The sequence below is a fragment of the Panthera leo genome, chromosome A1, assembly GCF_018350215.1.
Source record: "Panthera leo isolate Ple1 chromosome A1, P.leo_Ple1_pat1.1, whole genome shotgun sequence".
Lineage (NCBI taxonomy): Eukaryota > Metazoa > Chordata > Mammalia > Carnivora > Felidae > Panthera > Panthera leo.
The window spans coordinates 116,836,434-116,861,821 of NC_056679.1; the positions used below are offsets into that span (position 1 = coordinate 116,836,434).

The 25,388-nt window shown below is 37.2% G+C and overlaps 1 protein-coding gene and 1 long non-coding RNA gene across 6 annotated transcripts in view; one reads left to right on the forward strand and one right to left on the reverse strand.

Moving 5' to 3' along the window:
* The window catches only part of LOC122218963 (protocadherin alpha-C2), a 128,583-nt gene that overhangs the window by 34,575 nt on the left and 68,620 nt on the right, over positions 1-25,388 (forward strand). For 2 of the 5 annotated variants that reach the window (XM_042937248.1, XM_042937254.1), the window contains exon 1: positions 4,474-6,906. The exons of 2 other annotated variants lie outside the window; for them this stretch is intronic. In XM_042937248.1, the coding sequence (XP_042793182.1) occupies positions 4,474-6,906 (2,433 nt within the window). Of the gene's footprint in view, positions 1-4,473; positions 6,907-20,102; positions 20,291-25,388 lie in introns of those variants that run through there. One more of the 5 variants, XM_042937261.1, reaches the window with a different exon arrangement.
* LOC122219171 lies at positions 3,078-5,128 on the reverse strand. Its single transcript, XR_006202285.1, has 2 exons — positions 4,192-5,128; positions 3,078-4,043 (listed from the first exon to the last, which is right to left on the reverse strand). It is a non-coding gene; the product is annotated as an uncharacterized LOC122219171 (long non-coding RNA).

Here is a 25,388-nt window from a genome sequence, read left to right on the forward strand (position 1 = left end):
ATCCTCTTTTTGGATAAGATATGACCAACCTGGAGTATGACTTTAGGTTCTGAGGGCTATACTTTGAAGATGAAATAGAAAACAATTTTTAGAAAAAGGTAATTTTTGAAAAATTATTACATAATCATAAAGTAGTAAGTAAACACAACATAGAGTTAGAGTGAGGATTCACAAAAGAAAGGTCCAAGATACTTTATATGGTATTATGTGATGTATTATGTGAAAAACTGGTTCCTTGGCAATAGAAAATTGAGAAAGAAATTCTGTAGTAATGTGTTATTGGTAAGGATGTAAGTAAAAAAAGAAAAAAGGATGACATAGGTTGTTGTATATTGAGAGTGCTTTAGCCACTTAATTTGTGTGCCCAGAACCCAGCTAGATACTTAAGACACAAAATTTGAGTGATACAGATCTTTACTCTCAAAGAAGTCCTACTCTGTTAGACTTGATTTGGACACTTCATTAAGCTTTACAGGATGAAAATGTGCTTGATGTGATGCTGCTGATGTCCTGTCTTTTAGTTTCTTAAGCACATAACATGTTCCCAAGGAATAATCTTAAGCACTAAGAAAATCTGGTTTAGGGGCACCCTGGGTAGCTTACTTGGTTAAGTGTCCAACTTTGGCTCAGGTCATGATCTCACAGTTAGTGTTCGAGCCCTGCATCGGGCTCTGTGCTGACAGCTCAGAGCCTGGAGCCTGCTTCCATTCTCTCTCTCTCTCTCTCTCTCTCTCTCTCTCTCTTCTCTCTCCCTCTCCTTCTCCCCCTCCCCCATTTGTGCTTTGTCTTTTTCTCTCAAAGATAAACATTAAAACAATTAAAAAAAAAAGAAAATCTGGTTTAAAATCATACATATCCTTTTGTTGTGGGGTTGTCGAGAACAATGGCCAAGAAATTCTTGAGATGTTATTATATGGTGCAACATAGTGAGTTTATTTAAGTAGCATAGGACAGGACCCATGTGCAGAAAAAACTGCACTTTCTGCTGTATGAAGCTTGTAGTTATATGCTTAGTGCTCAAGGTGGAGGGAACATGTAGGAAGTATCATAAATATTTCTTTGAATTTCTATTCATAAAACTGCTTTCACAAGATTTCTCTGGTGTTTATCATTCAGTTTGATATTAACTATGGGTGAGATATACAGGCAGTCATGAGACCCTTTAAGGATGTAGCAACCAGCACATATTTAATCCTTATTAAACCTATGCAAGCATGGCACCTGGGTGGCTCAGTTGGTTAAGCTTCCCACTTTCGCTCAGGTCATGATCTTGCAGTTCATGAGTTCGAGCCCTGTGTCAGGCTCTGTGCTGACAGCTCGTGAAGCCTGGAGCCTGCTTGGGATTCTGTGTTTCCCTTCACCCTGCTCCTCCCCTGCTCACACTCTGGTTCTCACTCTCATAAACAAATAAAAATATTTTTAAAAACTATGCAGGCTGTAGGTCAGCCTTCGGGACTAAAGGTGAGCATTTCTGCTTCTATCCTTCATCACTTTTGCTGACATACTCTTTGGTGTGTGTCAAATTTACTTTTTTCCTATTTGGCTGCAAGATCTCTAATAGGATCTTATGCATTATGGCTAGAAATCTTTTGAATTTATTTCAAAATTTATTTATTAAATAAAAATTTGAAGTTATTTAGTTTAAGGCTAAGTTTGGTTGGGAGAGCTTTATAATAATTGTTTTGGCAATAGAATCCAAGCAGAAATCAAGACTGTTTTTGTAATGAGTCCACTTAAAGTTATACTTGCACATAATTAAAACTTGAAAATGCCTGAATTAGGGGAAACTATGGAAAATGGCATAAAATGGCAAAATGAAATATTTGAAAGTTTCTGCTAAGGAGAAATTTTGTTAATTTATGATTTAATATTCAACAAGTCATCTTATACAAAAGTAAGAACTTGTGACTTCCTCATCTTTGGGGTTTTCGAATATCCCAAATATCTCCTAAATAATGCTTTTGCACAAATCCCAGTTATGCCTAAAGATAGGGAGGCTGATGTTGGGACAAATCCTACTAGGTGAGCGCTATTCATTTATTCTTTACAGAAATTAAATCTTTTGAAAATAATCATTAGTGGCAGTTTGGACAGAGAAATGGGGGAAAGGGGAAGCCAAAAGTGTGAGAGGGGTGTGAAGGGGGAAGAGTTTTTCTCAGCATTTTCCATGTTGATTTTCAGTATGAGTTTTTCCTTTTCCCCACTTGCTAATCTACACCCCCACACACTGTCCTCCTAGACAGAGCTCAGAAATCCTAAATCCATTCTAACTGGGAACTTGATTGTAGGTCTTAAAATCAGGGGCATTCCAAAAGTTGAGTATATCTCTCCAGATGTATTTCATCAGCTGCTAGTGGAAAAGTGAAAAGTATAATCTTTCACCCCAAAGCAGTTAGCAGCATTAAATGAAAGCGAGGAAATGCAAATTTTAATCTCTGGCATTTGAAGTAGATAATTAGTTTTGGTTCTGAAATTTGGTGAATAAATTTAATTTTTATGGGTTATTTCACATCTTAATGAAGATCCCCAGTGATGGCTATATTTATGTCTCTACCTAAACATTTCACTGGGCTGACATATTTCCTGCTTTAATTTTATCCAAGACTTGTTGGTGTCAATGATTTTCTTGGTTCCTTATCTCAGAAAGACAAATTAGTCAAGGGCATTTACTATTTAAATTGCCTTATGTTGCGCTTACTCTGCTTTCCTGGAAGAGATAAGGGCTGGGTTTGTATTGTTCTGGGGAGGTGATTGGTTCTTAGTGGCATAATGAATTTACCAATCCCACTTTCAGTCTTAAAACCAGAATGCTGGAACAGCTTACCTCCCCCACCCCCATTTTAATCATCAATTTTAAAAACTATTATAACAGTGTATTCAAACATACAGTAAAGAGAATTGTGTAATTAGCTCCCATGTATCCAGCCTTCAGCTTCAGTGATTATCAACACTTGTAGGCAGTTTTCTGAACAGAAAATACAGTGCCCTGAAAGCTTCAATTCTCGATCAGTATCTAGCTTTTGTCTTTCAAATTTTGGTTCCTGGGGCTTTCGACGTTGCAATTACATTAAAAGAAATTTAAGGAATTTAGTGTTTAATAGTCATTGAAGTCACTCTTTTTCAGTTCGCCTCCCCCTCAGGGAAAGCTGCGGGTTGTTGGGCGCAAGGCCAAATTTGGAGATAACTTCTTGTAGCTCGGAGGTGTTTTTACAAGGACAGACCAATGTCCCAATTTCCCTTCAGAATACCGGCTTAAAAACGAAGTTGGACAACATATGGGCAGTTAGTTCCTACCCTGCCTCAATGCTGTTTTCTAAATATTTACAGAGAATAAGTTTACACAGTAGTTTTCTGGTTACACTCTGGAGAGTATCTCAGTAACTTTCTTCCACTTCCACTTCACACGTCCCATTGGGGAGGAGTGTCAGTTTTTCTGAGTTTCAGGGGCTTGTACTGACTGGTTTCTAACCTGTCTCATCCAGAGCGTCAAGGGCCGCTTGTAAAGCAAGTAGGGGCTCCTGAGGAAAGGGAAATTGCTGACCCACAAAAAAGCGGAACGAACCATAAGCCTTGCGCTCGCCCACCTGGGTGTCCCGAAAAGCTAGAGCCGGGGATGGGGGGTGGGAGGGAAGCTTGGGGAAGACCCTATTACCAAATTTGTTCCTCACTGGTCGCCTCTGTTGAAATCTTGGCTTCCCATATATAAGAAGGTGCACAGAGACTTTAACCCTCAGTGGAGAAGCTAGGAATCTAGAATGTAATGCTTCAGCCCTTAGCTTGGGGCTTCCGGTTTCCTTAAGCTTCGAAGGCGTGGTCATTCAGGGTCGCGATTCCACCTCTCGCCGCCTCCGCCCAGCGATTTCTCTGGGAGTTCCGATCTCTTCGCCGGCACTGGAGGGGTTCCGTGGGTCCGAGCGCCCGGAACTGGACGCTCCCCTGTGAAACAGTGGAGAGAGAAGCCCAAACGAGCTCAGCCTCAATTACGAGCAGTCTTCAGTCAGAGGTTGTGGAAGTTAAGACGGAGGCCTTCTTAGGGCGTTGTCCTTAGAAACAGGGTTCAAAGGAAGATGTGTTAATTTCTCACGGCATCTTCCTCGCTGTTCCCCGCCCCCCGCCGGCTGCCGGGACTTTGTGGAGAGAGCCCAGCTCGAAGGGAATGGAGATGGCCCCTCCCTAGCCTGAGTAGTTTACCTCGTCTCTGCACCCCTAGGCGGCGCTGCGCTCCTCTGCACCGACCAGCTCCGCTTTCCCAGACGGCTGCCAAGCCTCCAGTCCCGAGAGTTTAGCTTCCAGCCCGTCAGCCCGGGGCAATTCCAGTATATTCAAGAGGCAGAACGTCGGCGGTCTGTGCACCTCGAGTCCGTTTCGGCGGGCGGCCGGCTCTTGCTCTTTATCACAGTTCGTGCTCTCCGGGAGTCCGGAGCATGGTTCTGGGTCACTGCTGGTGGAGCGGGGACGCCAAGAGGGAGGAGGATGGTGGGCTGGAGGGTGGCGGTTCTATGTCTGTGGGTCTCCTGCTGCTCTGCCGCCAGACAGCTGGAATACTCAGTGTTGGAGGAGACCGTGCGGAGCGTAGCTGTAGGTAATGTTTCCGCGGACTTGGGGCTGTCAGCGGCCGCTCTACGCTTGCGGAACTTTCGCTTACTTTCCAGCCTCCGCGAGCCCTACTTCGGGGTGGATCTGGCCAGCGGTAGCTTGGTGGTCCGAGAGCCGGCGGACCGCGAACGGCTGTGCGGGACTAAAGCTGCCTGCGTCTTGACCTATGAGCTGGTGCTCGAGGACCCGCTGGAGCTACACAAGATGCGAGTTCACGTCGTGGACATCAACGACAACTCTCCTGTCTTCCCTGCCGGCGACGTGCAGCTGCACATCCCCGAGTTCCTGTTGCCTGGAGCCCGCTTTACTCTTCCTAATGCCCTAGATGCGGACGAGGGAAGCAACGGTGTCCTGACCTACACCCTGAGCCCCAGCCAGCACTTTCGCTTGATCATGGGGGCGCGAGTCGACGGCAGTGAATACCCGGAGTTGGTATTAGAGAAAGCGCTGGATCGGGAGCAGCGTGCCACCCACCAGCTACTGCTCACCGCTAAGGATGGAGGGCAGCCCGCGCGCTCCGGAGACGCACAAGTTACCATCATAGTGGTGGACACAAACGACAATGCGCCTGTATTTGAGCGCACAGTATACCGTGCCAAGGTACCAGAGACTGCCCCGAACGGGACTTTGTTATTACGAGTTCAGGCCTCGGACCCAGATGAAGGCTCCAATGGGGAAATCCGGTACTCCTTAAGCAATAGCACGCTGGTGGAGCTAAGACACTACTTTCACGTGCACCCTAGAAATGGGGAAGTGCGGGTAGCTGCTTCACTCGGTCTACCTGAAACGTTGTTGGAAGCATACATTGAGGCGAGGGATGAGGGTACCTTCGGTCTAGCTAGTACTGTCAAACTGCTGGTGGAAGTGACTGATGTGAATGATCATGCCCCTGAGGTGAACCTCCTGACTCTATCCAGTTCAGTTTCTGAGGATGCAGCCCCTGGCACAGTGATTGCTCTCTTCAGTCTAAGGGACGAGGACCTCGGTCCCAATGGTAAGGTCTTTTGTAGCATGTCCAGTGGAGGCCCTTTTAAGCTGAAGGCTTCTTTTGACAACTACTACAGCTTGCTGACTGATGGGCCGCTGGACCGGGAGCAGGTCAGCGAATACCATGTCCTGATTACTGCCTCAGATGGTGGCTCACCCCCACTGAGCACCCGCAGGACAGTGACTGTGTCTGTTGCTGATGTGAACGACAATTCACCAAATTTTGCTCAACCACAACAGGAACTTTTTGTGGCTGAAAACAATGATCCTGGGGCCTCTTTAGGCCGTGTTTTTGCCCAGGATCCGGACCTGGGGAAAAATGGCCTTGTCTTCTATGAGCTGTTGGATATTATCTCTGAAAGGCAGACAGCCTCTAGCTTGGTGGCAGTAGAATCATCCAGTGGGGCTATCACTGCCAAAATTTCCTTTGACTTTGAGGAACTCAGGGGGTTTCACTTCCAAGTGGAAGCCCGGGATGGTGGCATTCCTCCCAGAAGTGCAGCAGTGACTGTGAACTTATTTGTGGTAGATAGGAACGACAATGCTCCAGTCATCCTGTTTCCCTTGCCCAGAAATGGCTCTGTTCCAGTGGAAATTGTGCCTCGCTCTGCCAGAACTGGACACTTGGTCACAAAAGTGGTAGCAGAGGATGCAGACAGTGGCTCTAATGCTTGGCTTTCCTACCATATTTTTCAGGCTTCTGACTCTAGCCTCTTCAGAATTTCAGCCAATATGGGAGAACTTCGTACTGCCCGCTTCATTCTTCCCACTGATGCAGTTAAACAGAGGGTGGTGGTAGTGGTTCGAGACCATGGAGACCCCTCACTTTCCTCTTCTGTCACATTAGGTATACTGTTGAGCAACTTTGCCCCTCAGGTCCTTCCAGACTTTGAAGATACCTGGGAAAGAGGAGGCCACCTTTCCACCCAGAACCTATATTTAGTAATTGCCCTGGCCTCTATTTCCTTTTTATTTCTGGGGTGCTTACTTTTCTTTGTGTGCATCAAGGTGAACCAGAGCCCAGCTTGTTGTTCTCAAAGCTGCTGTCGCTCTTCAGAAGAGCTGAGGCAAGGGAGGAAGATGGCTTCAAATCCTTGTATGACATCAGCCACGATAGATGTCACTACAGTTGAGAGACTTTCTCAGACCTATCTCTATCAGGCCTCTCTAGGACTTGGTTCTGATAATAACAGTTTGCTGTTGCATGGGGAATACAGTGCTGCTGACCTGAGAAATCTGGCTACTGGGATAGGACTGAATTTGCCAATATCCTGCATTCACATTCGGAATAGGAAAGGGGATCACGTAAATGTCAATGCCATGGTAAGCAAATCTTGAGGGATTTGATTCCCTTGCCCAGGAGATGGCTGTTAGCTATGTTCTGAAATGCTTCTTAGATGAGCCTTTAGCAACATTTAATCCATTGAATTGAACACTCCTGCTTAGCACCCCCATGCTAAGAATTCTGGGAGTATAAAAGTATTAAAAGACTGTCCTTGGCCTCAAGGAGTTTATAGTTTATTTCTGAGAAACAAGGGTAAGAAATTTAAGCCTATTAAAGAACAATAAAAGTAATCTAGTATACAGGACTAAAATTAGAAATAAGGCACCAAAGTTTCTGGTACAGGAAATAAATGACTGGGGATGTCTTTAATTCCTTTTATGAATTTATTCAAGGAATTATTTAAAGCATAAACCCCTTCATTCAAAAAAAAACATTTTGAGCAACAGATGTGTAAGGCATTTTTTAAAAAAGTTTATTTATTTATTTTGAGAGAGAGAGGCAGAGGGAGAGAGAGAATCCCAAGCAAGCTTGGTACTGTCTGCAGAGAGCCTGACGTGAGGCTCAATCTCACAAACCATGAGATCGTGACTTGAGCCAAGATCAAGAGTCAGACCCTTAATGGACTGAGCCACCCAGGTGTCCCAGATATGGGTAAGGCATTCTGATACCAAAAATGGGAATGAAAAATATGCAAGAGTCTTTACATTACATAAGCATAGTATCATGGAAGATGAGGCATTTGCCCAAACCATTACAATACATGATTTGACAATGATAACCTAAAAAATGTAAAAATAAATTGCAATGGATGTTCAAAGGGAGAGAGAGACTGTGAGAGAACATCTGGGAAGGGAGGAGGAGGAAATCAGAAGAGGAATTGTGGTAGAGATGGCATTTGAATTAGATCCTGAATGATACACCATTTAATAAAATGGCAACATATTTTCTAGGTCATACTTTTTAAATAAATGCCATTTTTGCATAGTAGTCTTTTTTGAGAATGGCACTCTGAAACATAGCTAATGATAGCTCCACACAGTGTTTCTAAGTATATGGAAATTATAAGCATGTCTCAGAATACCTGTTTGTACTGATAGAAAATAAAACCATTGGGTATAGGACTTGACAACCTTTTATTTTACATTTTATTTTATTTATTTTTTTTAAATTTTTTTTTTAATGTTTATTTACTTTTGAGACAGAGAGAGACAGAGCATGAACGGGGGAGGGTCAGAGAGGGAGACACAGAATCTGAAGCGGGCTACAGGCTCTGAGCTGTCAGCACAGAGCCCAACGCGGGGCTTGAACTCACTGACCGTGAGATCATGACCTGAGCCGAAGTCGGACACTTAACCGACTGAGCCACCCAGGCGCCCCTATTTTACGTTTTGATATATTTCACAAAGAAGAAAGAGTAGTAATTGTTTTTAAAATTTGAATTCCAGTGTAATTAATATACAGTGTCATATTCATTTCAGATGTACAATATAGTGATTCAACAATTCCATTTATTACTTATTGTTTGAAAGAGGAGTAATTGAAACATTTGTGTGTTCAAGGTGCACTTGCCATTCAAAGTCCATTCAACTTGGATTTAATTTTCTTATTATTTTAGAAGCCAATATACTTTAAAATAAGTAAATGCTATATTTGAAAGTAATGCATCTAATAAAAGTTAAATTATTCAAATACTTAAATTTATCCATAGTGGCCCTTTGCATTTCAAAAACTTATCAAATAGAGTGAGGACAGTCTTCAGCAATTTTACAGTATTACTTTCTGATTTTTCATAGAGATCATTGATAAAAGGGAAGGAGGTATGCAGAAATTAGGGAAGGGAATGGAAGATTCCTTGTTTTATGATTCTAGGTAATAGGGGAAAAGTAAGTTATAAGTTAGTTATTCTCCTTCAAATGATGATGTTAACTGAAAATAAAATAGATTTATATGCATTATAATTTTGCATATTTTATGTTTCACATGGCATAATAGAATCCAGTATATAAGATATGATTAGTAAGTGCTTGCTGAATGAAAGAATAAATACAGTTGTGAATGGATGAATTGGGTGTTAATGTAGATGGAAGAGTTCAACATCGAGAACAAAGATTTAACTTACTTTTCCATTTTATGTGTATATATATTTAGCAGTTTAAAGATCTCTTTCAAATATATTATTTCAATGATTATTTTCTTTCTCATATATAGTAGTGAAACAACATTAACAGTGGGATTTTCTGGTCTTAGAAAAACCTCAATACTGTGTCTGACACTAAATATGATCACAGTTCCTATAGATGACAAAGTGATTAGTAGGGACACACATGTTTATACTGTGAAAGTTGCAGCAAATACAAATTAAAATGTAGTTAATTTTAAGACAGAAAATTGGTGCATTGTAATGTTAATATTTCAGGTATCAAAACAATGTATAAACTCTCTTCCTATCAAGAAAATGCATCATTTTATTTCACTGCTTTCTATAACAAATAGAGATGAGAATACTGAAGTTTGGGAATCTGAAAGTTTGGCAGTCAGGTATTGTTTGAGAAACACATTTTGAGCAGACTTGAAAGAAATGGATCTGGAAGTTGGAAAATTATTTAAAAGGAGAAATATAGCTAGTAACAGAGGAAAATATCCCTTGCCACTGAATTTTTAAACTTATATGAGTGACAGTAACAAAGATAGACTGTTCATACATGCAGGAATACTGTGCCATCCCATTTGTGTACCTGCACAATCTTTTTCCATCAATGTTGATATTTCAAGTTATAGGTTGTCCATTGCCTGCTAATAATTTTTGTGTACTAGATACTTCCTTATATATAAAGAAAGTATGATGTATAAGAACATGAATAAAATAACTTCTAGAAAGCTGGAGTATTTGTAATTCATCCAGGCATTTTATTATTGACTTCTTCCTATCCAATTGCATATTGATCCAATCTTGATTCTTTAGAACAGAATCCTTGTCATAGTGTTCACTGAATGCCGTAATACCAACTACAGAATTCTAGAAATAAAATATTTACTGCTTGATTTTATAAAACAAAAATCCTTTGAAAAGAGTACAATTTCATAATAATTTTAACTGTGTGCCTGAGTCATAAAGAATCTCGTTTAGGGGCGCTTGGGCGTTTCAATCAGTTGCGTCTAACTTCAGCTCAGGTCATGATCTCACGGTTTGTGGGTTGGAGCCCCCCTTCGGGTTCTGTGGTGACAGCTCAGAGCCTGGAGCCTGCTTTGAATTCTGTGTCTCCCTCTCTCTCTGCCCCTCTCGTGTTCACACTCTGTTTCTCAAAAATGAATAAATGTTAAAAAAATTTTTTTTATTAAAAAAAGGAATCTTGGGGCGCCTGGGTGGCTCAGTCAGTTAAGTGTCCGACTTCAGCTCAGGTCACGATCTCGCGGTCCATGAGTTCGAGCCCCGCGTCGGGCTCTGGGCTGATGGCTCAGAGCCTGGAGCCTGCTACCGATTCTGTGTCTCCCTCTCTCTCTGCCCCTCCCCCATTCATGCTCTGTCTCTCTCTGTCTCAAAAATAAATAAACGTTAAAAAAAAAAAGGAATCTCGATGTATATATATTTATATTTTTTTCAAATACTAAGCCCTTCTTTTTTACTTAAGTTTTTATTTTAATTCCAGTGTAGTTAACACAGTGTTATATTAGTTTCAAGTGTACAATATAATGATTTAACAATTCCATACATCATCCATTACTCATGATGACAAGTGCACTCCTTAATCCCCATCACCTATTTGACCATCCCCCCACGCACCTCCCTCTGGTAATCATCAGTTTGTGCTCTATAGTTGAAAGTCTGTTTCTTGGTTTCTCTCTCCCTCTCTGTCTCTGTGTTTTTCCTTTGCTCATTTGTTTTGTTTCTTAAATTCCACATGTGCGTGAAATTATTTCGTATCTGTCTTTACTGACTTATTTAGCTTAGCATTATACTCTCTAAATACTGAGTCCTTCTGTCTTGTTTTAGTTTACAGTGTGTATTAACATATTTTACAATACTAAAATCTGTCAGTTTAGGAAATTCAGGAAAACATTTTTATCTTTATTTCTCGTATTAATAATACTTTATAGATATAAACAAAATTGATGTACTATGCAACAAGCAGACAACATGTGTCTCATGTTAGTTTTTTGTAAGATTTGTGATGGGCCCTTTAATTTTTTTTAGGTTGGTATCCAACATGTTACCTCAGAGATGTACATTTCTGCCTATCATTTAAAATTCATTGTATTGGCAATTTTTTTAGATAATAAATATTAATGTAGCAAAAAATTTACAACAGTGAACAACTGACTTTATTAAATATTCCACATGAAAATTATAGTGAATGTATCAGTGTTATGTTAGTGTATTGTTCTTCTGTAACTGAAGCAGTTTGTCCTTTGCCAGGATATATATGTAGGGTATACAATATTTCTCCTGTGCAGTGTCATTTGTTTACAGAGTGGTAGAATGTTTTTGACATTCTAGGTGTTTTTATTTATTAAAATATATGCCATTAGCAGACTTTCCCATAGGTTGATTAGATATTTCCTCATATCTATTTTGACTTTTAAACTGATAATTGACTTAGAAAATCTTTAGAGTGCTGTAACTAAGGAAGCTTGCAGAGCATATGAAATACATTTGGATTAAAAAAAAACTATGTAGACAGTACAATAGAATTTATTATATAATAGAGAAACCTCAAACTAGTAAAAGGGAAGGAAAAGAGCTTAATAACTTGAGGAAACAGTAGGAAAAAGCAATGCCTGGGAAATGTATCAATGGGGAAATTTTAACAACATGGTTGATAATGTTAAGATCTATTAATGTGTGTTGCCTTAAATATTTACAGTTAGAGGGAAACAATTATATTCCAGAGACTAAATATATTTTGCTGGGTTGGAGTGAAGATGGATTAAGTCTTAAAGAGACTTTTACATTTATCAAATGGGGATAATAGGAATATCAGAAATAATTAACATTTGGAAGAATGTCAAGTGAATGTGGATCACAGCCTAGGGTTCTGACTGAAGTATTTTATTTTTTTTATTTTTTTTATTTTTTTATTTTTGGGACAGAGAGAGACAGAGCATGAACGGGGGAGGGGCAGAGAGAGAGGGAGACACAGAGTCGGAAACAGGCTCCAGGCTCCGAGCCATCAGCCCAGAGCCTGACGCGGGGCTCGAACTCACGGACCGCGAGATCGTGACCTGGCTGAAGTCGGACGCTTAACCGACTGCGCCACCCAGGCGCCCCTGAAGTATTAAGGGAAGTATGGAGTTTATTGGTAAAGATTATTCTTAAAAACAACAACTAAATCATAAAAGTAGTTACTTACTTTTTTCCCAATTTTAACTGACAAGATGAGAATGGTTTAGGATATAAATAAGGTACATGTCTCTTTTATTCTGCGTTTATGAAAAAGAAGAGAATTAGGATAACAATTTCCTTCTCAAGCTATAAACACAGAAGGTCATTATATATTCATCTGGAACTTGTCTTTCAATCTGGGAATGAATATGCAATCACATATTCTCTCTCCTGTGCTTCAGAGAAAGAGAAAAAAACTTTTCTGTCACATCCCCAAATCTTGGCTGTTCTAGAACCATCTGGTTGCCATCTACATATATACTGTTTTCATAGCAGAAGTGTAATGGCACACCCTCAGAAATGTATTCTCTGAATTCATGCACATTATGCTTATTCTTTAGAATCTTTAAGCAAAGATTACAGCTGTTTTGTTTAGTCTCAAAATGATGTTCATACAAAATAAAAACAACCAGTTAAGACATCTTCATAATGGGGTTTTGCATCTATACTTACCACTCAAGATAGGCTTGTCATTTTCCTTTCTTATAAGGATTTGATGTCAAGGTTATGCTGGCCCAATTAAACAGGTTCAAAGTATTTTTTCTCTCTCCTCTTTTATATTCTCTGAACATGTTTATTAAGATCGGTGATATTTCTTTCTTAAATATTTAGTAGAATTCACTAGCGATATTCTCCGTGCCTTAGTTTTCTTTGTGGGGAAGTTTTAAGTCATGAAATTAAATTTTTCCATTAGTAATAGAATTATTTATATTTTTATTCTTCTTGCTTTTTTTTTATGAACTGTCTTTTCCAAAAATATGTTAATGTCATCTAAGCTTTCAAATTTTGGTATGAAGTTGTTTATAATGTCCTCTTATGATCTTTAAAAACATTTTTTTATAGAAGTACAATTAACATACAGTATTATGTTAATTTCAGGTATATAACATAATGAGTCCACAATTCTATATATTACTCAGTGCTCATCATGATAAGTGTAGTCCCCATCTGTCACCAATGTTGCTACCATCTTAATGACTATATTCCCTATGCTATACTTTTCATCTCCATGACTTATTTATTTTCTTACTGGAAATATACACCTCTTAATCCTCATTATCTATTTCACCCATCTCTCCATCCACTTCCCCTCTGGAAACCACCAGTTTGTTTTCTTTAAGAGTCTGGTTTTTTGTTTGTCTCTTTTTCCCTTTGTTCATCTCTTTTGTTTCTTAAATTCCACATATGAGTGAAATCATATGTTATTTGTCTTTCTCTTACTTATTTCACTTAGCATTATACCTCCAGGTCCATCCATGCTGTTGCAAATGGCAAGATGTCATTCTTTTTTATGGCTGAGTATATATGACATCTTTATCTGTTTATCTATATATGGTTATTTGGGTTGCTTCCATATCCTGGCTATTGTAAAGAATTGTAAATAATGCTGCAATAAACATAGGGTTGCATATATCTTTTTGAATTAGTGTTTTCATTTTCTTTTTTTTTTTTAAGTTTATTTATTTTGAGAGAGAGCACGTGCATGCAAGCAGGGGAAGGGCAAAGAGAGAGGGAGAGAGACAATATCAAGAAGGCTCCACACTATCAGCATGGAGCCCAACACAGGGCTTAATATCACGACTATCACCTTAGCCTAAATCAAGAGCCAGATGCTTAACTGATGAGCCCAAGTGCCGCAGTGCTTTCATTTTCTTGGGGTAAGTTCCCAGCAGTAGAATTACTGGATCGTACAATATTTATTTATTTATTTATTTATTTATTTATTTATTTATAAAATTTTTAATGTTTATTTATTTTTGAGAGAGAGAGAGAGAGAGAGCACATGAGTGGGAGGGGCAGAGAGAGATGGAGACACACAATCTAAAGCAAGCTCCAGGCTCTGAGCTGTTAACACAGAGCCGGATGCAAGATTATGACCTGAGCAGAAGTCGAAGCTTAACTAACTGAGCCACCTAGGTGCCCCATATGATATTTATATTTTTAATTTTTTGAGAACCTTCCATACTGTTTTCCATAGTGGCTGCACCTATTTTCATTCCCAGTAGCAGTGCACATGGATTCTTTTCTCTCCACATCCTTACTAACACTTGTTATTTCTTGTCTTGTAATTCTATCTATTCTGACAGGTATAAGGTGATATCTCATTGTAATTTTGATTTGTAATTTCCCTGATGATCAGTGATGTTGAACATCTTTTTCATGTGTCTGTTGGTCATTTGTATGTCTTTGGGAAAATGTCTGTTAAGGTCCTCTGCCCATTTTTATTTATTTGTTTATTTATTTACTTATGTAGGTTTATTTATTTACTTTATTTTTATTTTAAGTTTATTTATTTTTACACCCAACGTGGGACTTGAACTCACAACCCCAAGATCAAGAATTGTATGCTCCCCTGACTGAGCCAGCCAGGCACTCCACCTCTGCCCATTTTAAATCAAATTATTATTGTGGGGTGTTGAGTTGTATGAGTTGTTTATGTATTTTGGATATTAACCCCTTATTGACTATGTCATTTGCAGCTGTCTTCTCCCGTTTAGTAGGTTGCCTTGTCATTTTATTGATGGTTTCCTTTGCTGTGCAAAAGCTTTTTGTTTTGGTATAGTCCCAGTAGTTTCTTTTTGCTTTTTTTTCCTTGCCTGAGGCGATACATCTAAAAAAATGTAGAGCTGATGTCAAAGCGATTACTGCCTATGTTTTCTTATAGGAATTTTATGCTTTCAGGTCTCACATTTAGGTCTTTAATTCATTTTGAGTTTATTTTTGTGTATGGTTAAGAAAGTGGTTCAGTTTCAATCTTTATTGTAGAAAAAAAAATCAATGAAACCAGGAGCTGGTCCTTTGAAAAGATAGACGAAATTGATAAACCTTTAGCCAGACTCATCAAGAAAGAAGAACAAAGCTGCTAGTGTCCCAATCCCGGATTGTAAGATATACTACAAAGCTGTAGCAATCAAAACAGTATGTAGTACTGGCACAAAAATAGACACACAGATTAATGGAACAGAATGGAGAGCTCAGAAATAAGCCCATGCTTATATGATAAATTAATCTATGACAAAGGAGGCAGGAATATACAATGGGAAAAAGATAAGTCTCTTCAACAAATGCTGTTGGGAAAACTGGATGGCTTATTCATTCATTTTGAAGAGAATGTCTGCTGTTTGGTATTACAGATATCCAGGTTCATCTTGTAAACTTCTTGTCTCAGACTTGGAATTAAGCATTTGTCAAGGATCCTTCAGTATTTTTTGTGTGTGGTGATATTTAGAGATAGAATCTTGACAACAGGTGTGCTTATTGCTACAGTGTTGAGTCAGTGTTTTAGGTACTTCTAGTTACTGAGCTAAGGGATGTCCATTTTTTTTAAAATATAAAAGGCATAACAAGTTTTTTTTTTAATTTTTTAAAAAATATTTTATTTATTTTTGAGACAGAGAGAGACAGAGCATGAATGGGGGAGGGTCAGAGAGAGAGACACACACAGAATCTGAAGCAGGCTCCAGGCTCCGAGCTGTCAGCACAGAGCCTGACGCGGGGCTCGAACTCACAAACCCACAAACTGGGAGATCATGACCAGAGCCGAAGCTGGACGCTTAATCAACTGAGCCACCCAGGTGCCCCAAGGCATCACAAGTTTATACTAATCTGTCTAATTCAAATTCATCACTCTAAGGCTTTTACTTACTTCCATCAATTTTACACTTGTGTCTCCTTTCTTCCACAATAAAAATCCCAGTTTTCATTTATATCAACATAATTACTCATTTGTTACCCCACACTACTCAAAAAACAGACTTAGAAAACAATACCAGCACTAAACCAACAATATGATTACAGTATCAGTTTAATATTTTTGTCATCATTTTCACTTGGAGGGTATATCCCACTAGGCACATATAAATTATTGTGTTTTAAAGTTTTGGGATGGGGGGGCACTTGGGTGGCTCAGTTTGTCAGGTGTGGGACTCTTGGTTTTGGCTCAGGTCATGATCCCAGGGTCATAGGATTGAGCCCCACATTGTGCTCTGTGTTGACAGTGCAGAACATGCTCGGGATTCTGTCTCCCTCTCCCATGCGTTCCCTCTCCCTCTTACTCTCTCTCTCTCTCAAAAATAAATAAAAAATAAACTTAAAAAAAAAAAAAGTATCTTAGCAGGTGCCTGAGTGGCTCATTTGGTTAAACATCCAGCTCTTTATTTCAGCTCAGGTCATGATCTCACCATTTGTGAGATCAAGTTCCGAGTCTGGCTCTGTGCTGACAGCATGAGATTCGCTCTCTCTCTGAGATTTTCTCTCTCTCTCTCTCTTTCTGCCCCTCCCTCGCATGCATTTTCTCTCTCAAAATAAATAAACATTTAAAATATCTTGGAGTAGTTCATCTCTGTGTAGGTAAGCTGCCAAACACATACAGAGTTAGGTTCATTTGTTTTGAGTTACTTTCAAATTTAGGCCTGAAAGTAATATTACACTGTATGTTAACTAACTAGAATTAAAAAAAAAAACTTTTAAAAACTCAGGCTTGTTTTTTAAAATTTAATTTTCTTTTATAGTTATGTGAAATGTTACAATGGTTCTAAAACAAATTCATAAAAGAAAGTATATTTAGAGAAGTCTAGTATTTACTATGCCTGTTGCTCCACTCTAGTCTTTCTTCTTTTAAAAAAAAAAAAATCATTTTTACGTTTATTTATTTTTGAGAGACAGAGAGAGACAGAGCACAAGTGGGGGAGAGGCAGAGAGAGAAGGAGACAGAATCCGAAGCAGGTTCCAGGCCCAGAGCTGTCAGCACAGAGCCCAACGCGGGGCTCGAACCCACAAGCCATGAGATCATGACCTGAGCTGAAGTCGGACGCTCAACCGACTGAGCCACCCAGGTGCCCCAAGTCTTTCTTCTTATAGGTAATCAAATTTTATGATTTATCCTTTTATTATTCCTTTTTAAATGCATATATAAGTGTATATATATTATATATATAGACACATTTATATGTATTTATACATATAAACGTATATATTTTTTAAATATATATATAAAAATATAAGCAAATGTATATGTGTGTATATCTTTTTAGGATAAATTATAACATACGAAAACATACTCTTCTCCACTTTGGTTTTTTCACTGAAAAACATATACTTGTGGGGCGCCTGGGTGGCTCAGTCGGTTAAGTGTTTGACTTCTGTTCATGTCATGATCTTGTGGTTTTGAGCCTGCATGATGCTCCGAGATGATAGTGCAGAGCAGAAACTGCTTGGGATTCTGTCTCTCCCTCTGTCTCTGCCCCTTCCCCACTCCTTCTTTCTCTCTCAAAAATAAACATGTATATAGATGTATATCTATCTATAAATATCTATAAATATAGATAGATATACATCTATATATAGATACAGATAGATATATAAACTTGCGATCGCTCCATAGGAGTATATAGAGCTACTCTATGTTTCTTAATGATGTCTTTTGATTAACAGGAACTCCTAATTTTAATGAGATCTAACGAAATCTAATGCATTTTCTTTTCTACTTGGTACTCTTTCTACCCTTTTAATGAAAATGTAGCCTACTTCAAGGTCATGAAGATATGTTCCTATATTATCTTCTAGAACATTGCTGTCCAATGGGACTCTCTGTATGTTGGAAATTTTCTATATCTGCATATATAGGACATATGACTACTGAGCACTTGAAATGTGGCTAGTGAAACTGTGGGACTGAATTTTTAATGTTACTAAATTTAATTTGAGCTTCAGTTTAAATAGCCATATTCGATTAGTGGTTGCCATAGTTCCAGCAGCTTTCTTGTTTTAACATGCACATTAGAATCTTAATCCATCTGAAGTTGTATTTTTGTGTATGGTGTAATGTTGGAGCTGAGATTAATTTTTTTCCATGTAAAAATCCAGCTGAATTTTCTACATACACAGCACCACTTAATAAAAAGACCATACTTTTCTTGCTATTCTGTAGTGCCGCCTTTGTCATAAACCAAATGACTGTATAGTTGTACCTATTTCTAGACTTTCATTCTGTTTTAGTGGTGTAGTCCTATATTCTTGTGCCGATACCATTCTGTGTTGATACGCACTGGTATACAATAGTGTAAGTTTTTCTAGCTTTTTCTTTTGCCTCCTGATTAATTTAGTTATTTTCGGCCCTTTGCATTTCTATGTAAATTGTGAATCATCGTGTTAATTTCTACCCCAGAAAACTCTGCTCATATTTTAATTGGTGTTACATTGAATCTGTAGAAACTATAAGGCATATTCCCATTTTGACAAACTTTTACTTGGATTTTTATTTACTGTGTAAAAAATAAGGGATTTATTAACACAATGATAATATGTACATAAACATCTGGTCTACTAACATGATATATCTTTCTATTTATTTTTTTCTCTCACTGTTTATACGTGTTTATGTGTGTATATAGAGATATTTTTTTTAGAGATATTTTTGTACAACTTCATTAAATATTTGATATTTTGATATAGTTTTAAATGGCATTTAAAAAATTTCATTTTATAATTGTTTTTGTTGTAGGTATATAGATATAAAACTAATTTTTGTATTATGTTTATATCCAGGGTCCTTGCTAAATTTTATTTTTAAATGTCACATTTTTATATTATTTTATATTTTCTATAGACACTGTTTGCCATTTCCAATACTCTTAGTTTTATTTATTTATGTTTTAACTTTCTAATCATATTGTTTCCTTGTTTTATGGTTTGGTGGCATTGCTGAATTGAAGTGATAATAGTCTTGTCTTAATCCTGTCTCAGAGAGAAAGTTTTTTATATTTAATATGAGATACATTTTGTTCCAGAGGTCTTTTGTCAGGTTAAGGAAGCTTCCTTCCCTTTCTAATTTAACTAAGGGATTTTTTAAAAAATTATGAATGGGTATTAAATTTATCATATATTTTTCTGTTTAAGTGATATGATATCCTTTTATTTTATTCAAATCATGAATTATATTGGTTGATTTATTAATGATAAACCAATATTACATTCTTGGAATAAACCCTGGTTGGTTGTGATATATTATCCTTCTTTATATCACTGGATTTCGTTTCCCAGTATTTTGCTTAGAAGTTTAAAAATCTGTGTTTATGATAGAAATTGGTTTGTAATTTTCCATTCTTCTAATCTTTTTGTCAGGGTTTGGTATCAAGGCTATGCTGGCCTCTTATAGTAAGTGGAGAAGTTTTACCTCTTTTTCAATTCTTTGGAAAGTTTGTTTAAATCATTTTTTTCTCCCATAAATATTTGGGAGAATTCAGAATTAAGCCTTATTAGAGTTATTTTCATGAAAATGTTTTTAATTACAAATTCAGTATCTGCAGTAGGTTTAAAACTATACAAATTTTAAACTTCTAGTTGTATAGTTTTGCAAATTGTTTTTTTCAATAAATTTGTGCATTTATAATGTAATATATAGGCTTAAAGTTATTCATTATATTTTTCATTATTTTAATGTAGTAGGAACCATAATGGTTTTTTTTTTTTTACATTTCTCATTTTGTATTTTTGCTTTCTTTTTTTTGAAATAAAGTATGCCATAGCTGTATTGATTTTATTAGTATTTTTAATAATCTTTTTTTGACAGCCAGAAAATAAAAGACTTATTACCTTTATTTTTTATTTTTTTAATGTTTATTTATTTTTGAGAGAAAGAGAGAGAGAGAATGTGAGCAGGGGAGGGGCAGAGAGAGAGGGAGACACAGAATCCAAAGCCAACTCCTGGCTCTGAGATGTCAGCACAGAGCCCAATGCTGGGCTCAAACCTATGATCTGAGAGATCATGACCTGAGCTGAAGTTGGACACTTAACTGAATGAGCCACCCAGTTACGCTGAGACTTATTACCTTTATTTTATTTTATATTTTTAAGACTTATTACCTTTAAATGAGCAATAGCAAGACTGACAACTGAACTCTCAAAAAAAAAAAAAAAATTGGAAGCCAGAAGACAATGAAATGACATCTTTAAAGGGCTTAAAGAAAACATCTGCAAACTTGGAATTTTATGCTCAGCAAAAAATATTCTTCAAAAAGGAAAGTAAATGAAAATATTTTCAAGTGAACCCAAACTGAGGAAATATATCCCAAGCAGATCTTCACTGAGGTAAATAGTAATTTCTTTAGGTATACATAAAATATTTCTAAGTAGAAGCATGAGAAATATAGGAAGGAAGGGAATGAAGGGAGGGAGGGAACAAAGAAGGAAGCAATGGAGGTAAATATTTACTGAATATAACAAAACTAATGCATAGTAGGATTTAAAATATAAAACGAATTCAAGTATATGAGAACAATAATGTGTTCTTGTATCTAGAGAAAGGTAAATAGAATTAGTGGATTTAATAGAATTGAAATTTAATAGAATTAAAAGAATCTAAGGCCATTATATCATTCCAGAAGTCAAGGATGCATTTATATCTTCTAGGTTAATCCATTTAAAATATTAAAAGAATATGAGACCAGTAAGTTATTAATGGGGTCATAATAGGATAAAAATATACTTAATTAATCTATGAAAAGGCCAGAAAGGGGGAAAAAGACAAATAAGAACAGATGGCATTAAAAAAAAAAGTGGTAAAATGACAGATGTAAATTGAAGCATATCAGTAGTTACATTAAATGTAAACAGGCTAAACATTCCAATTAATGAAGATGGTCAGACTGGTTAGAAATTAAACAACCATATGTCATTTATCGGAGACATACCTTTATTAAAAGGATAAAGAAAGGTTGAGGGGCGCCTGGGTGGCTCAGTTGGGTAAGTGTCTGACTTTGGCTTAGGTCATGATCTCACAGTTTATGGGTTCGAACCCCACGTTGGGCCCTGTGCTGACAGCTCAGAGCCTGGAGCCTGCTTCAGATTCTGTGTCACCCTCTCTCTCTGCACCTCCCCTGCTTGCACTCTGTCTCTCTCTGTCTCTCTCTCAAAAATAAATAATAAACATTTAAAAATTTTTAAAAAAGGTTGAAAGTAAAAGGATGGAAAGATTATACTACGCAAATACTTATCAAAAAGAAACTGTATACAGTATTTGCTATACAAATATCACTTATAGTAGACCTTAAGACAAGAAACCTAATAGATATAAATAGGGACATTATATAATGAGAAGAGGGTCAGGAAGTTAAAATAATAATAAATTGCATCCTACACGTTTTAATAATAATTATTAGGTTATCTTGCCTTAGAACACCTGAGCAACTTGAGTGTTTACCAGGGGAAAATGTTGGGGTTTTCTCCTAAAAATCCTTTTGGTTTTTACAAGTATGTTGAAGCTCTGTAGCTTATTTCCTCTTAATTTTCCTATTTCCTCATAGTTGTGAAGTGAGATGTTAGAACTATCTCTATTTCTTTTAATCATCTACTCCACTGTATAGTTCCTAAACTCTGTATAGTTTCCACTCCAGAAACATCCGTTTGTGCTCTCAGCTTCTAATATTGTCTTATTCTTTCCATTGATGATTGTGATTAAAAATGTTGTCTTTTTAGGGGCTCCTGGGTGGCTTAGTTGGTTAAGCACTCCACTCTTGATTTTGGCTCAGGCCATGATCTCCTGAGTTTGAGCCCTGAGTTGGGCTCTGCACTGACATTGCAGAGCCTGCTTGAGATTCTCTCCCCTCTCTCTCTGCCCCTCCCCAGCTCCTGTGCTCGAGCTCTCTTTCCCTGAAAAGAAATAAACTTTAAAAAATGTTTATTTATTTATTTTGAGAGAGAGAGAGGAGAGAGAGAGGAGAGAGAGAGAGAGAGTGTGTGTGTATGTGCACAAAGAGAAGAGGTGGGGCAGAGAGAGAGGGGGAGAGAGAGAATCCCAAGCAGGTTCCAAGATGTCAGCACTGAGCCTTACTCCAGGCTTGATCCCACCAGCTGTGAGATCATGTCCTGAGTAGAAATCTAGAGTCTGGCGCTTAACCGACTGAGCAACCCAGGCACCCAAGAATATTGTCTTAACTTCTCTGCTGGATTTCCTGTAATTGTTGTAGGTCATGAATTATTATCTGAGACATAATTCTCTTGGGTTCCTATTTCTAGCCATAGTTGGGTCTATTTTGGAAAATATTTAAAATAGTCCATCCGATCCAATAACGAATTGCAAGTTGTCAACTGAGCCTTATTGTCTCAAGTCCCCAACTTAGTACCTACAAATAACATAGACACCCAGCAGGTTAATAACAGACCTAGTATTTTCATTCCTACTCTTTTGATTTGGAAAATGTCATATAATAGAGAAAAAGATTTTACATTTGGCTTCTTCTCTTAAAAAGAAGGACATATTCTACATCTCCATCGAAGCCCTAAAGGATACCTTCCTAAGGTTAACGGCAGCCTGAGTAAGATAGTTAGTAATTAAGGTGTTTAAGATGAAATGCATCTCCCAAACACCTATTCTCTACCACCAAAGATTAAAGTATTGGGAAGATCTTAGCCATGCTGTCTGCATTTCGGTGCATTGTGAATCACAGTTAGTGATCTCTGATGCCTCTCAACTTTTATTCAACTAAAAATTAAATAGGTTTGAATTGTCACGATGCTCCTTGTGGCTCTGTGGAAAGGAACTTTTATTTTTATTTATTTATTTATTTATTTCTACAATGCAGGGCTTGAACTCATGACTCCGAGTTCAAGACCTGAGCTGAGATCAAGAGTCAGATGCTTAACCTGCTGAGCCACACATGTACCCCCAAAGGACCTTTTAATTTTGAGAGCATAAGCATTATCCTTTGCCTCTTACATTGTGTGCTTCAAAATCTATGACTCTTGGGTTCACAAATAGTTTATTCGTACTCATTTTTACCACCAATCAAGAAGATTTACTGTGTGTGTAATAAATGATGAGTTGGAAGTAGTTTATGTTCATATTTGTAGTTATGATATTCTGTATTCTATTTAGGTGAGCAAAGGGATAAATAATGAAAATTTAATCTATAGTTTAGATATATTTCAACTGCCTGATTCAGTTTTGCCTCTTCTCTGAAGTATGCTATCCATTTTCATTCTATAATGCATTTATAAATTAATCAATATTTTATCTATTGTTCTCTTGAAATGTCCTACTGTAAGTGTTCCCTAGAGTGTTTGATCAAATTTACTTTGAACTTTTTTCTCCTTTTTGTCTATATAATGACTGAATAGTCTCCTATTCAAAAGTTTACTGGGGGGGGTATTTTTTCATTATTTGTTTATTTATTTATTTAATATTTGTTTATATTTTGAGAGAGAAAGAGAGAGAGAGGGAGGGGCAGAGAGAGAGAGAGAGAGAGGGAGAGAATCCCAAGCAGGCTCTGTGCTGGCAGCACAGAACCGGACACGGGGCTCAATCTCATGAACTGAATCGTGAGATCATGAAACTTGGGGGGTTTTAGAAAACCAAGACAAGAAACTTAAATCAATTTTTGTATTGGAAGATTTTGTTTTCTGTTTATAATGTCAGTAGAGTTTGTTTTACATCTAAAATAATACGAAAATTTTACACAGAAACTGTAAATCCCCAGAATCCCCCAAGGTATTAAGTAATCTAAATTTAGATAAGCAACTATATGCAGTTAAGGAAATGGAATAATTTCCATTTCCCCCATTGTCGTTTAAGGTTTTTATCAAGTACCTCAAGATAATTTAATCAGGATAAAAAACAAAAGACCATTATCCACATTGATCTAAACACCTTAAAATTTTATAGTGATAAACATAATGTGTCTGGCTTTATTTTTATCAATTTTATTAAAGTATAGTTAACTAATATAGACTGCATCCATTTAGAGTATATGATTCAGTGAATTTTGATGATTGTATACAGTCTTGAAATCACCAGGAAGATCCAGAATATTTCCATCACCCTCAAAAGATTCCTTTTGTCCCTTTGCATTCATTCCCCTCCCTCTGTCCCAGGCCCCAAAGAACAACTGATCTCCTTTCTCTCACTATAGATTAATTCTATTTGGAATTGTATGGAATTGTTCAATGTGGGCTTTTTGTATCAGCCTTCTTTCACTCAGCATAATGAGTTTGAGATTGATTTATGTTGTTGTGTATATTCAGTAGTTCATTCCTTTCCATTGTTGAGTAGTATTTTCCATTGTATGGGTATATCACATTATTATCCACTTACCTGTTGATGGATCTTTGAGCTGTTTCCAATTTTTGGCTACTGTGAATAAGAGTTCTGTGTATGTTTGTGTGCAAGTCCTTGTATGAATATACGTTGTTTCCCTTTTATTTCCGTACTACTTGTGAGTACATTGATTGGGTTCTGTAGTGGATGTATGTTTTAAGGAACTGACAAACTGTTTAGCAAAGTATTTGCACCATTTTACATGTTCACTAGCAGTGTATGGGAGTTTCAGTTGTTCCATAGCCTCACAAACATTTAATATTGTCAGTCTTTAATATTATCCATTCTAATGGGGGTGAACCATTATCTCATTGTGGCTTCAATTTGCATTTCCCTGAAGACTAATCACGTTGAGTGTTTTTTTAATGTGCTTCTATTTGTATGTTATCACTTATGGAGTGTGTTCAAATTGTTTGCACTTTTTAATTGGTTTGGATGTCTCATTATCATCGTGTTGTAAAAATCTATGTACAAGTCCTATATCAGATGTATCTATAGCAGACATTTTCTTCTGTTCTGTGGCTCACCCATTCCTTTTAACAGTGTCTTTTGAAGAACAAAGTTTTAAATTTTGATGAGGGTAAATTATTTTTTTGTTTTATGTCTTTTGTATTATGTTTGAGAAGCTTTGCTTACCCAGGTTATAGAATTTTCTCTCACGTTTTCTTCTTAAAGTTTTATAGTTTTAGCTTTTAAATTTAGTTCTGTGATCCACTCAAGTTAGTTTTTTTGTGAATGGTATGAGGTAAGTATCTAGGTTTATTTTTCTCTATTCGAATATCCAATATACCATTTGTTGAAAAGACCTACTTTTTTCATTGAATTATCTTGGCTCCTTTGTAAAAAAGTAAGATAAAATCAATGCACCTCATCTGGAACTCCATTTCATTCCTTTGATCTGTATATCTATCCTTTCACCAATAATAGATTATCTTTATATTGTAGTTTTAAAGTTTGGAAGATTTCTTGGGATTTTCCATGTAAACAGTCATATGATCTGAAAAAAGAGTCAATCTCTTTCTTCCAAACTTACATTTAATATTTTTTCT